Below are 14767 nucleotides of genomic sequence, written 5' to 3' on the forward strand. Positions count from 1 at the left end.
ATGTGTAATGTGATAGGTATTTCAACATGACTATTTTTTAACACAAAACAAACTTTTAATAAAAAAATATTTATCAGTCATCTTCCTCGAATGAAGTAGATGATGACACAATCTTTGCGAGAGGGAGAGAATCTGATTTCTTTGGTCCTCAACTCGAGGCTCAGATACTCAGACACCTGCACCAGAGCAGGTTAGTTCTGAAGGATTCATTGCCATAGAAATGTACCTGGCTAAAAGGTGAGACACTTTCGTGGTACCGGTTATCCCGAGTTGAACTCAGATTTGACCAAAGTTACCTCGGTAACTCCTAAAACTTGATTCGTAGTATCGTGCTCTGGGTTCAAATACTATTTAGGTTTTTTCAAAGACAAGTAGTTGAATATTGGAATTTATTCGAAAATACACTTGGAAAGTATTTGAAAATACTGAAATACACTCCCATGCATTTAACCCAGGCATTTTAAAATAGTATTTGAAATAAGTATTTGAAAATATGTTAAAATAGTAGGCTATTTATAGGAAATGATTTGAAAATGCTCCAGCATTGGAATTGGGCAGCCCTGACTTAGAGGGTCTGACCTCACAGGAGAAATGGGAATTGGGCAGCCCTGACTTAGAGGGTCTGACCTCACAGGAGAAATGGGAATTGGGCAGCCCTGACTTAGAGGGTCTGACCTCACAGGAGAAATGGGAATTGGGCAGCCCTGACTTAGAAGGTCTGACCTCACTGGAGAAATGGGAATTGGGCAGCCCTGACTTAGAAGGTCTGACCTCACTGGAGAAATGGGAATTGGGCAGCCCTGACTTAGAGGGTCTGACCTCACAGGAGAAATGGGAATTGGGCAGCCCTGACTTAGAGGGTCTGACCTCACAGGAGAAATGGGAATTGGGCAGCCCTGACTTAGAGGGTCTGACCTCACAGGAGAAATGGGAATTGGGCAGCCCTGACTTAGAAGGTCTGACCTCACTGGAGAAATGGGAATTGGGCAGCCCTGACTTAGAGGGTCTGACCTCACAGGAGAAATGGGAATTGGCTGTCTATTATATTATACATTCCAATGCACGTACAGTACACTCACAAAGTCAGTCATGCAACTTGCTCCCTGCAGTTGCATTCTTTAATTAATGATTATTTACTCACCACCAGGACAGCCCATGCACGGGGGAAGGCAGAGGCGGCCATGGGAGCAGCCCAGAAGGCCCAGGAAGAGTGTCGCCTCGCCAGGGTCACGGCCAAAGAGTTCTCCCCCTCCTTCCAGCACCGCAAAAACGGTGAGTGTGCCACCATCCCCATAGCAACCATCAATATACCAGAAGCACCAATTTTGTCACACACGGTCTTTTTATAACCACAAATGTCAATACACTAATGCCCTGAGTCTATTTGGCACTCACAGTGTGTCACTTTATTTTATCAACTTGAAATGCTGAGAGAAAATACATACGGCATCATATATGAATAAACATACAGTATGTCTCCTGAACATGTAAATAATGGCAAGAGAGAGGAGAGAATGGCCAAGTCAATCAGGTGTCAGTGGCAGGCATGTGGGTGCTCTACTGTATGTGCTTGTGCCCCATGGGACCGGTTACCCACAGTGCAGTGCAAGTCATGAGTGATGGAGGCAGCAACAGAAAGCTGGAGGGAGGTCAACAATGAACTTTCCAACAAGCCCACGCAAGGCAGGCTGACTGACACACACTCTTAAACACACACACACTTCCTGACATATACTCTCCCTTGCTTGTTTGTTTGTTCCACGTACCTGACAATACCTTGATGGCTGTTTTGAATGTCATGACATTATAAAGACTCACAGTTACAGATTCCCTAGGAGGCTGAGTTTATCCTCAGAGCAACAACAACAGCATTTGTCTTAACTGAAACGGGTCATTTCACCAAGCTCTTATGTGCCAACAAAACCCTTTGCACACAATATCTGTGCACTTGCACATGATAAATTAGCACATTGAGCACTGTTGAGGCTCAGAGTGAGAGTGATAGTGTTGTGCTGTGCCTTGCCGTGCTGTGCTGCCTGTTGAGCAGAGTAAAGATTGTGTGAGTGCTGTGACTGGCTGGGTGCAGACGTCTGGGAGACAGCGAGGTAAGGTAGGCAATGCAGAGAGAGAAAGGAGTGTCTGGCGTAACTGAGTAGAATGCTTAACCCCCCCCCCCCCCCCCCCCTCTCTCTCTGGTGCTGCTGACTGAAAATCCTTGAAAAGAGGCAGAGTCTAGTCTAAAGACAGGACAGGAGTGGTCAGGAATAGTCTGTCTGTCTAAGAGGTATTCTATTCTATTGTGATGATTGCATAATATAATGGGCACATCAACTACACACATCTCAGGAAAGGAAATTAGGTCATTTTAAGGGCAATGGTTCCTTCCATATGCACGTCCCTTTGATTTCCTTTACATAATACTGACATCATCTGGTTGACGTTAGCAGTACAGCTGTTCATGTCATTCATGGGGTAAATTGGCCATGGCCATATCACAGAGACTGGACTTGAATATAAAGTCCAAACATGAATAGAAAACAAAGAGAACTCTAAATCATTCACTTTGAAATGGGACTATCCCAACGTAATAACTCTAAATCATTCACTTTGAAATGGGACTATCCCAACGTAATAACTCTAAATCATTCACTTTGAAATGGGACTATCCCAACGTAATAACTCTAAATCATTCACTTTGAAATGGGACTATCCCAACCTAATAACTCTAAATCATTCACTTAGAAATGGGACTATCCCAACGTAATAACTCTAAATCATTCACTTTGAAATGGGACTATCCCAACCTAATAACTCTAAATCATTCACTTTGAAATGGGACTATCCCAACGTAATAACTCTAAATCATTCACTTTGAAATGGGACTATCCCAACGTAATAACTCTAAATAATTTACTTTGAAATGGGACTATCCCAACGTAATAACTCTAAATCATTCACTTTGAAATGGGACTATCCCAACGTAATAACTCTAAATCATTCACTTTGAAATGGGACTATCCCAACGTAATAACTCTAAATAATTCACTTTGAAATGGGACTATCCCAACGTAATAACTCTAAATAATTCACATTGAAATGGGACTATCCCAACGTAATAACTCTAAATCATTCACTTTGCAATGGGACTATCCCAACGTAATAACTCTAAATCATTCACTTTGAAATGGGACTATCCCAACGTAATAACTCTAAATCCTTCACTTTGAAATGGGACTATCCCAACGTAATAACTCTAAATAATTTACTTTGAAATGGGACTATCCCAACCTAATAACTCTAAATAATTTACTTTGAAATGGGACTATCCCAACCTAATAACTCTAAATAATTTACTTTGAAATGGGACTATCCCAACCTAATAACTCTAAATCATTCTCTTTGAAAAGGTACTATGACAATGTAATAACTCTAAATCATTCACTTTGAAATGGGATCATCCCAACTTAATAACTCTAAATCATTCACTGTGAAAAAGAGACTATCCCAACTTAATAACTCTAAATCATTCACTTTGAAATGGGACCATCCCAACGTAATAACTCTAAATCATTCACTTTGAAATGGGACCATTCCAACGTAATAACTCTAAATCATTCTCTTTGAAAAGGTACTATGACAATGTAATAACTCTAAATCATTCACTTTGAAATGGGACCATCCCAACGTAATAACTCTAAATCATTCACTTTGAAATGGGACTATCCCAACCTAATAACTCTAAATCATTCACTTTGAAATGGGACCATCCCAACGTAATAACTCTAAATCATTCACTGTGAAAAAGAGACTATCCCAACGTAATAACTCTAAATAATTCACTTTGAAATGGGACCATTACAACTTAATAACTCTAAATCATTCACTGTGAAAAAGAGACTATCCCAACGTAATAACTCTAAATAATTCACTTTGAAATGGGACCATCCCAACGTAATAACTCTAAATCATTCACTGTGAAAAAGAGACTATCCCAACGTAATAACTCTAAATCATTCTCTTTGAAATGGGACCATTACAACGTAATAACTCTAAATCATTCACTTTGAAATGGGATCATCCCAACTTAATAACTCTAAATCATTCACTGTGAAAAAGAGACTATCCCAACGTAATAACTCTAAATAATTTACTTTGAAATGGGACTATCCCAACCTAATAACTCTAAATAATTTACTTTGAAATGGGACTATCCCAACCTAATAACTCTAAATCATTCTCTTTGAAAAGGTACTATGACAATGTAATAACTCTAAATCATTCACTTTGAAATGGGATCATCCCAACTTAATAACTCTAAATCATTCACTGTGAAAAAGAGACTATCCAAACTTAATAACTCTAAATCATTCACTTTGAAATGGGACCATTACAACGTAATAACTCTAAATCATTCTCTTTGAAAAGGTACTATGACAATGTAATAACTCTAAATCATTCACTTTGAAATGGGACCATCCCAACGTAATAACTCTAAATCATTGACTTTGAAATGGGACCATTCCAACGTAATAACTCTAAATCATTCATTTTGAAATGGGACTATTCCAACATTGTGTGTCATGCTGTCCTGACTCTCTGTCTCTCTGTTGTGTCTGTGTTTCTCTCTCTGTCTGTGTCTCTCTTTCTGTCTGTCTCTCTCTCGTGTCTCTGTCTGTGTCTCTGTCTGTGTCTCTCTCTCTCGTGTCCCTGTCTGTGTCTCTCTCTCTCTGTGTCTCTGTCTGTGTGTCTCTCTCTGTGTCTCTGTCTGTGTGTCTCTCTCTGTGTCTCTGTCTGTGTCTCTCTCTCTGTGTCTCTGTGCTGTTGGTCAGGAGTAGAGGTCCAAAGGCCAAAACATCAGAACTCCAGTGAGAACGACATTGAGGTGGTCTCCAGTGGCACAGGGCCAGACAGTCCTGAACTCTACATGAAGGGCACTACACCCCCAAACTTGACCCCTGACCTTAGCCCTGAGGCCAGCCACCCCTCCTCGCCCCCCTGCAGCCCTGCCACCACCAAGCCACACTGCACCAAGAACGCTCGCTTCCTGCGGCAGAGTGCTGTGGACGATGCTGGGGGTGGTGGCGGTGAGGGAGGGGGCAGTAGTGGGCAGGAGATCCAGGTGCTGATGGAGGGGCGCGGAGGGGGGGAGTACCTTAGGGCCAACAGCTGGAGCGAGGACAAGGACAAGCACTCTTATAAAGGGGGCAGCAGGAGGGGCAGCTGGGGCAGAAGTCGCTCTACCACCCCCTCTGTCCAAGAGGAAGCCAGGGGCAGCGGGCGCACAAATGGCCACGGCCACAAGCATGCCTCCTCCAATCACAAATCTCGAGAGCATGGTTCGTCCAATCACAAGGCCTCCAGGGACCGGTGGTCGGACTGCCCATCAGCATCGTGGAGGTCCCAGCGGACGCACAGCGGTGACACACGACTGCTGGAGCAGGATGAGGAGAAGCTGAGCAACTACGAGATGGAGATGAGGCCACTGCAGCCGATGGACTCCAACTCCCAGAAGCCCTATGGGCTGGGAGAGGAGGGCCATGGTCACGGGGGCGAAGCCCACTCCCACACGCTGCAGAGACAGCGGCCTAGTAAGAGCCGGGAGGCCAGGGAGGGCCGAGACATGGAGGCGGCACGTTCTTCAGGGGCACGGGAGGGTAAAGAGGGCAAGGAGGGACCGGCCCCAGACTCAATGCAAAAGATGGACAGTCTGCGCAAGGAGGACAAGCTGGAGGCTAGGCCTCTGCGCAGGGATCTCACCCTCTCCCCCCCACAGAAATCCTCACCCATTGCACTAGAACACGACGATGACAAGAAACTGACCCAGCTCAAAGCAAACTCGGTAAGGAGTCCTCCTCTCAACCACACATGCATAGTCACATTTAGTCATGTAATTTATTTATTGTGTGCACACATGCAGAAAAATACATATGCATGGGTAATCACTTCCATGCACATGTCAATTGCACTCACACAGCTCTCAGATACAACTTTACTGTATACAGACAAAATAACAGAATTAACTCTTATGTGTAAGGTAGCAAGTGGGAGCATCCCAGGCCCTGGTGTAGTCTCCTGATAGGCAGGTGCTCTACACAACACAGACACCTTGGCTGGGCTTCTAACCTCCCACAGTCCCCTCCACCGCACCACAGCCTCAGCTAGCTATCTCCCACTGTACTCCCAGCACCTTAGTAACAGCAGATTGGCAAAGTAGCTCCTTCCACAAAGCAGCCCCGCATTGGCTGCCCCACGCTCTGTTGCTAGGGAACAGGTTATGCCTTGCTTCAGCGGTAGCCAATAAGTGGGCGTGTGATGGTGACTGGAGGAGGGGGGGGGGTGTTTGCACCCGCAGTGAGGCAAGTAATGCAGCGAACTTGTGTAAGACATGAGACACAGACGTAGATTCTGCAAGTGATCACATTGTAAAACACTCTTGGACAAAGATCCCACTATGATATATTTTAACACTATGATATATTTTATTCTAAATATTTTAGATATCATACTATGGACTCAATTGCTTTGATAATTACATCGGTCATTTGTGATGCTTTCTACCTTGTACAATAGATCCAGTCCTGCACATTTTCCATGACAGTGTTACAGTACATAAGCCCATCAGTTATATTTCACTAACAGTCTGCTGTTTAGACATGCTGGCTCTCAATGACATAGAGACTCACTTGAAAATATTGTATCTCTCAAATGAACCTAATTATACAGAGTAAATACCAAAATCAAAGAAAGTACACATTAGCTGTGTATTTGCTTGTGTGGTAAGGCAGAGCTGTGTGTGTGTGTGTGTGTGTGTGTGTGTGCTTACGTTAGTGAAAGTCTGAATGAACATGTTCTATTCTCTCCCTCCCTCCACAGAGCTCCAGCTCAATTCTGGTCGTCATGGTGATTTTGCTCAACATTGGAGTCGCAATTTTGTTTATCCACTTTTTTATTTAAACATGTATTGCCTATTGATTCCTTTTATGATTATACATTATTATGAGTATTATCATGACTATCAGTAACCAGACCTTGACCATTTGACACTTCTGTAAAGAATATAGTAAGAGGATAAACAATATGGGGATACAGATGGTTCCCAATGCCCAGATTTCAGAGAAGCAGTTATCTGCAAAACATCTGCAAAACATTTTGGATTTCTCTCCCTGAAATTACCTGTTCTTCTTCTTAAATCATAGTTTAAAAACGTATAATTAAAATGATTAATTTGCTCACATATGACATGTTAATATATATGATTTTGTATTCCTTAATTGCCTTTTCTCTCTGTTGATATTGCTGATGTTCTTTTGATTGAGTTTGTTTCTGGAGGTGAGTGGTGGCACTGCCTGTATGATGGTGTAGTGGGTCAAATGAGGCAGAAGATAATGTATCTATTCTGGTTCTGACTGTGTCCACCTGACCTGGGTTCAAATACTATTTAATAATATATTTAAATACTGTATCTGTGCTTGATTGAGCTTACCTGTTGCAGTGGAAACAATAGAAAAGTCCCAAAAGTGCAAAACCATGCCTACCTGACAGTTGAGGCAGGCTAAAGCAAATGCTGAAAGTATTTGAAAGATTTCAAGTAGTATTTGAACACAGGTGTTGTCCACCCAGTAATACAAGGTTCAAAGGGATGGGAAACGGCCCCCTGTCCCCTGTCCTACCCAGTGCCCTCCGAACCCTCCTCATCCTCTACCCCTGCACATATCACCCTTCTGGCACGTTGTTCCCCTTCACAATTATAAGTTCAGCCTCTCACCACCCATCCTTCCCCTTCCCGGTAGTCCACTCATGACATCACTCCATATCTTGTTTCCCTCTTTTCCTTGTTTCATGTAACTCTCCTTTCATTTTATACCCCACCGTGCTCCCCAAATCCTAACAACCAACCATTTCCACCAAGACTTCATTTTGTTTCCTTCTTTCATGAAAATATGATTAAATAAAAATAGGGCTGCAAAAAAACTTTTGCAACTACAGAATCTGGTCAGCAACAGGACATGTTTACAATCTGAAAAACCAGGATGACCAATACAAATTTGCCTCTAACAACTATAACACCATACCTATCTATGTTAGTAAACCGTTTGTAAATTTAGCAACGTGGGTTACCAAGATTGAAACATGCACGAGGATCTACTCTTTATCAACTCTAATCCGTCCGCAACCGGAGTAGGAATAGTTCTGTCTGAAAGGACTTCATCCAGGTCTCTAATGTAAAAGATTCTCTCTATAGTCGACAACAAAAGTCTTTAATGTAAAAGATTCTCTCTATAGTCTATAACAAAAGTCTCTAATGTTAAATATTCTCTCTATAGTCTACAACAAAAGTCTCTAATGTAAAAGATTCTCTCTGTAGTCTACAACAAAAGTCTCTAATGTAAAAGATTCTCTCTGTAGTGTACAACAAAAGTCTCTAATGTTAAATATTCTCTCTGTAGTCTACAACAAAAGTCTCTAATGTTAAATATTCTCTCTGTAGTCTACAACAAAAGGAAATCATGATCTAAAGGAAAGAACTCTCAAACACACACACACTGTACAATTCCATGTACACAACAGGTACAATACTCATGCACGTCTGTCCAGTGGAGTTATTATACGCTAGATTTGTATAAAATATTGACATTCCAACCAACTTCATCAGTATCTCTCTGGTCTTTAATGTACAGGTTGAACTTCATATGAGGACTATAGGGCATGACATTCTGTCAGTTGTCATCTAACTGCCCCTTTGGCCCCAACAGAGTCTCTCTCTCTCTTTCTCTCTCTTTCTCTTTCTCATTACAGTATAACGACTAAAGGTTTCTACCCAAACCTCACCCCACACACCTGGTCTGGAGCCACTGGCTCGCCGTACAGTAAGAGACTGGTGTGCCCAAGTACAAGTTCAGAGACTGTTACGTTTCAAACTGCTGCTTTCAAAACAACGATTTCCCAAGACAGAAAAAAATCATCAACATTTTTAGCTATTTGCAAGACGTCTGAAAAAACGCCAACTGCCTTGTTTTATAAAGTAAGAAAAAAAATATATTCTAAAATGCATGGTCAAGTATGTTTTAGATTTGTATACGTTTTTTTGGAAAAAAAATAAAAAATAAAATAAAAACATTTTAAAATGTCATCCCAATGAGGAAAGGTTGTCTTTTACTGGCTTTGCCAATTTCCTCTTAGTTGTGAGCAAGCAGAACCTTTCCAGGTGTTGTCCAGTACTGTTCTGAGAAGCCGAATCTTCCATAGGATAGCCTGGGCTGGAGCTATAGTACGGTACAGTAAAGGAATCAGACAGTCTACTGCATCCCACTGCTTCTCCATGACAAAGCCCACATCTTAGACGGAACTAAACAACAGAGAAAAAAACAGACAAACTAAGAGAGAAATGTTTTGTGTATTTTTTATAGCTGGCTAACTAACTCAAAGACTCTGAGACATTTATAGCATGTCTGTAATGGGCTAGTACTCCCTCCTGATTGTATTGGTCCTCCAGTCAGTAATCATTCACAATCTACAGTATGTGTGCTCTCTTCTCTTCCTCCCATACCTCTCCGTTTCTCTATCCAGCAAAGTCAAACAGAGCTGCCGATGTGAAGGAATGAAAGCTGGGGCCAAATGCTTGGAGTTATATTTTTCAAGAACGTTTGCGCCAGTGGAGGCTGCTGAGGGGAGGACGGCTCATAATGATGGCTGTATCGGAGTAAATGGAGTTGCATCAAACACATGGAAACCATGTGTTTGATGTATTTTATGCCATTCCACTAATTCCGCTCCAGCCATTACCACGAGCCCATCCTCCCCAATTAAGGTGCCACCAACCTCCTGTGGTTTGCTCCCCCAGTCTTGACTTACTGAGGTACTGTTGGAAACTGGACTGATACTGTAAGATGGTTAAGGGATATTATGGGAAATGGTTCACTGATTCAAAGAATAACTATGAATATTGTCCAGCGGGTCTTGATGCTGAGAGGTGCAGAGGTGATGTCCCTGTTCCTGTGGTTTTTCTACCATTCCGACTGGAAGTACCCATCACCTTGAGAGCCCATCGCATGCCCAAGCATGCCCAGTTCTTTTTCTCTCTCCTCTCCTCTTTTATTTATTAACTTTTTGGGGGTCTGTTTGTTTTTGAGTTATGTGGAGAAAATAATGAAAGTGTTTGAAAGAAAACTCATTGTTTGTGGTTATTGAATCCTTGTCTTCTCCCTCTTTCTTATTCTTATTTTGCTCAGACCTTAATACAACTTTGATATTGTATTATTCACTCAATTCTTTCCATATACAGAAACAGTACTGATGATATTAGCTATAAAATGCATTGTGTGTGTGTGTGGGGCCACGTGTGTGTGTGTTTTCCAGGGTGTGTGTTTGCACATGCGCAATGCGTGTGTATGCGGGTTTACACAGCATATTGTTAAACTGTTAAGGTATACAACATGTTAGATACCAAAGTATGATAAAGATGCAGAGGGAGTAAACCAAACTGCTACTTCAAACTGCACCATTGGAGGGGGGTCACCATGGCCACCATGATTTAGTTTTCCTCTCTGTCACGTGAGGGGCGTGGTCAGACATATGGGGGTGGGGCTAGTTTCCTGGGACCCATCTTCTCAATAAAAGAGAGAGTGAGAAAAAAGGGAAAAGGCAGAGGAAAATGCTGTATCAAGCTCAACACACTTTCATTTCCATTTAATCAGTCTTGCCTCTATGCCATTTCAATGTGAACTATTCCTCTATACTCTCCCTTCTCTAGCCTTCTTCCTGTACTATCCTGCTGGATTACAATAATGCAGAGAAGAATAGCTGATGAAGCACAGACAAAAATTCCCCTTGAATAGAATTTAAATGGTACATTCCACCTTGGTTTATACTGGCTACCTGTCAATAACATGACAGTGTGTGTGTGTGTGTGTCCTATACTGTATGTTGCTACATCAGACAGCAAGACCACACAATGAAGATCAGCAGGCTGCAGCTTACATAAAAATGATATATTGTTATCTTATTATACTGGTAAATCATAACACAAGTACATAACAACAGAGCCTAGTTTGTATTGCTAGTAGTGTCGTACCCCTGTTGCAGGTCAGCGTTTTCGGTCATGAATCTTGTTCTGGAGGCAGCTCTGCAGAGTGGTTATTAGCCTGGAACAGCCACAAAGTCATACAATCTGATTTTAAACCTAACCCTAACCTTAACCACACTGCTAACCGTAATGCCTAACCTTAAATTAAGACCAAAAATATTTTTTTGTTTTGTTTTCATAAATGTTTACAATATAGCCAATTTTGACTTTGCAGCTGGCCTATCTAAGGGGAAATCGCTCAGTTCTGCCTCCAGGACATGACTCTTGACAATAAACATCAACCTGCACTGCTGTCAACTCCCAGTAAGCCCTCTCTCTGTTGCCAGACTCTGGAACCACTGTCTTGTTCTCATTGCAGCTTTCTGTATGTCTTGTTGTGTCTCTGATTGCCTCCCTGTCTGCTTGCTGTCTGAAGGGAAGCTAAGCCAATTTCACCAGAGATTACTGTAATAAAATCACTGTGTGGAGTTTAGCCGTGTCCCACCACTAGAAGAGGATTATGGGTCATTCCTCTAAATCTATTGGAGGAGGTAGAGAGGGGTTAGAGAGAGAGGTAACAGTCTGTCAAATATCTATCCAGCTGACAGTTGGGTGTATGATCACAACTATGCCCATAAAACACACACACAAATGGCTACAAAATGTGATTATTTGCCTTAACTGTGTAAGCATAATGTTTTCATGAGTCACTAATACTGGGGCTGAACAATCTTAGCGGGACAACATTGAAAAGGGCTGATAATGAGTGATGGTGAATATCATCCAGTCAGTCTGTAATCTGAAAAGAAAAACATCCAATATGGTGTAAATGATGAAACACCAACAAGATCAATATCTGATATTATACAACTAATTGATGGAGACAAACTCTATGGGTGTGAGTCTCACTTCTCACACACACAGGACTCACGAGACCACTGACTGCATGTGCCCTGACATGTCAGTGGCACTGAGCCCAAAAATGTGTATTTTTATTTATAATATCAGTCTTTTTTACAGGATTTAAAATAAATAAGGGGATTGAAGGCAGATGAGGAAGGGAGTGAGTGAAAAAAGATTGGGAAAACATCTGCAACATCCCAGTAACCTCATCCATCTCTCCATCTATTATTCATCATTCCTCTCTTCATCCCTCCCTCATTCTTTTCAGGGCTGATTTTATTTAACCTTTATTTAACTAGGCAAGCCAGTTAAGAACAAATTATTATTTACACGGACTGCCTAACCCTGATGACGCTGGACCAATTGTGTGCACCCTGTGGGACTCCCAATCAAGGCCAGTTGTGATACAGCCTGGAATCGAACCAGGGTCTGTAATGACGCCTCTAGCACTGAGATGCAGTGCCTTGGACCGCTGCACCACTCGTAAAACACATTTTTCACTGGAAATTGATGAGACTATAGCTGACTAAAGAAAAACCTATAACTAAATGAAAATTATTTTGAATTTCAATTAAATAAAAAGAGATGAGACAAAATTATCTCTGTGACTAAATCTGACTACTAAGTGAACTGGACAAGCATTTTTTGAGAGATTGAGAGCTTTTCAGTGACAAGCACAATTAATATTAGCAGCACAGATGCGTAGCACAGTTCTGTTCAGCAGTAGGAAGAATGCACCACACACAGTCTACATCAGCTGGTGAGCTGTGGGGGAGTAAGCTATGTGTGGGCAGACAGGCAGACAGGCTCCGCTCCAGCTCTGCGTCTGATTATACACATTGCACAGGCGACTCTCTTGCTTCCCCGTAGCTAACCAGTCACCACCAACCTTCTAGTTTGCTACCCTTGCCTGGTTAAGACTCTCAAGGTGCTATACGAAATGAAAAACAATAGCAGCATTGAGTTGAATAGTAGAACAACAGTCTAGCTATGTTTCTCCCTTGAGTATAGAAAAACAGGCTGTGTTTGAATTTGTAGTCTCGCTGAACCCTCCCATGTTCCCCACTGCATTTCATAGCCAGGTTCTGTAGCCAAGTCTCCCTGTTCTCCTCAGAGAAAACGGCTTGATTCTAGCTCTTAACTTTAAAAACAACCTGGGGCGCTTTCAGCAAGCATCGTTTTGGAACATTCAGATAGAAATATGCTATGTAGAACAAACATGCCTCTGACATGTTGAATAAGGAATAACGTTGGCTCTATTCATGGAATTTCTATCTGCAACGTTCAAGGACATTTTCCAGCTGAATGTCGTTCCATGTCAATTCAGCAAGCCATGACACTCATATTGTTCCGAAATCGTTTCTGTAGTTAGAAACAGATAAGATTAGCATTTCTGTAACGTAATTTTGTTGAAATATAAGTTGATCTCCAAGAATCTAAGCTAATTGATCAAATCAAATCAAATGTTATTTGTCACATACACATGGTTAGCAGATGTTAATGCGAGTGTAGCGAAATGCTTGTGCTTCTAGTTCCGACAATGCAGTAATAACAAGTAATCTAACTAACAATTCCAAAACTACTGTCTTGTACACAGTGTAAGGGGATAAAGAATATGTACATAAGGATATACGAATGAGTGATGGTACAGAGCAGCATAGGCAAGATACAGTAGATGGTATCGAGTACAGTATGTACAAATGAGATGAGTATGTAAACAAAGTGGCATAGTTTAAAGTGGCTAGTGATACATGTATTACATAAGGATACAGTCGATGATATAGAGTACAGTATATACGTATGCATATGAGATGAATAATGTAGGGTAAGTAACATTATATAAGGTAGCATTGTTTAAAGTGGCTAGTGATATATTTACATCATTTCCCATCAATTCCCATTATTAAAGTGGCTGGAGTTGAGTCAGTGTGTTGGCAGCAGCCACTCAGTGTTAGTGGTGGCTGTTTAACAGTCTGATGGCCTTGAGATAGAAGCAGTCTCTCGGTCCCAGCTTTGATGCACCTGTACTGACCTCGCCTTCTGGATGATAGCGGGGTGAACAGGCAGTGGCTCGGGTGGTTGATGTCCTTGATGATCTTTATGGCCTTCCTGTGACATCGGGTGGTGTAGGTGTCCTGGAGGGCAGGTAGTTTGCCCCCGGTGATGCGTTGTGCAGACCTCACTACCCTCTGGAGAGCCTTACGGTTGAGGGCGGTGCAGTTGCCATACCAGGCGGTGATACAGCCCGCCAGGATGCTCTCGGTTGTGCATCTGTAGAAGTTTGTGAGTGCTTTTGGTGACAAGCCAAATTTCTTCAGCCTCCTGAGGTTGAAGAGGCGCTGCTGCGCCTTCTTCACGATGCTGTCTGTGTGAGTGGACCAATTCAGTTTGTCTGTGATGTGTATGCCGAGGAACTTAAAACTTGCTACCCTCTCCACTACTGTTCCATCGATGTGGATAGGGGGGTGTTCCCTCTGCTGTTTCCTGAAGTCCACAATCATCTCCTTAGTTTTGTTGACGTTGAGTGTGAGGTTATTTTCCTGACACCACACTCCGAGGGCCCTCACCTCCTCCCTGTAGGCCGTCTCGTCGTTGTTGGTAATCAAGCCTACCACTGTTGTGTCATCCGCAAACTTGATGATTGAGTTGGAGGCGTGCGTGGCCAAGCAGTCGTGGGTGAACAGGGAGTACAGGAGAGGGCTCAGAACGCACCCTTGTGGGGCCCCAGTGTTGAGGATCAGCGGGGAGGAGATGTTGTTGCCTACCCTCACCACCTGGGGGCGGCCCGTCAGGAAGTCCAGT

The 14767-nt window shown here is 42.4% G+C and overlaps 1 protein-coding gene across 1 annotated transcript in view; it reads left to right on the forward strand.

Moving 5' to 3' along the window:
- The window catches only part of LOC139386296 (junctophilin-3-like), a 31329-nt gene extending 24004 nt beyond the window's left edge, over nt 1-7325 (forward strand). The window contains exons 3-5 of the mRNA XM_071131839.1: nt 1148-1272; nt 4830-5839; nt 6874-7325. Of these exons, the coding sequence (XP_070987940.1) occupies nt 1148-1272; nt 4830-5839; nt 6874-6954 (1216 nt within the window). The 3' untranslated portion in view covers nt 6955-7325. The remainder of the gene's footprint in view (nt 1-1147; nt 1273-4829; nt 5840-6873) is intronic.
- The last annotated feature ends 7442 nt before the right edge of the window (nt 7326-14767 follow it).

The sequence above is a fragment of the Oncorhynchus clarkii genome, chromosome 1, assembly GCF_045791955.1.
Source record: "Oncorhynchus clarkii lewisi isolate Uvic-CL-2024 chromosome 1, UVic_Ocla_1.0, whole genome shotgun sequence".
Taxonomy (NCBI): Eukaryota; Metazoa; Chordata; class Actinopteri; order Salmoniformes; family Salmonidae; genus Oncorhynchus; species Oncorhynchus clarkii.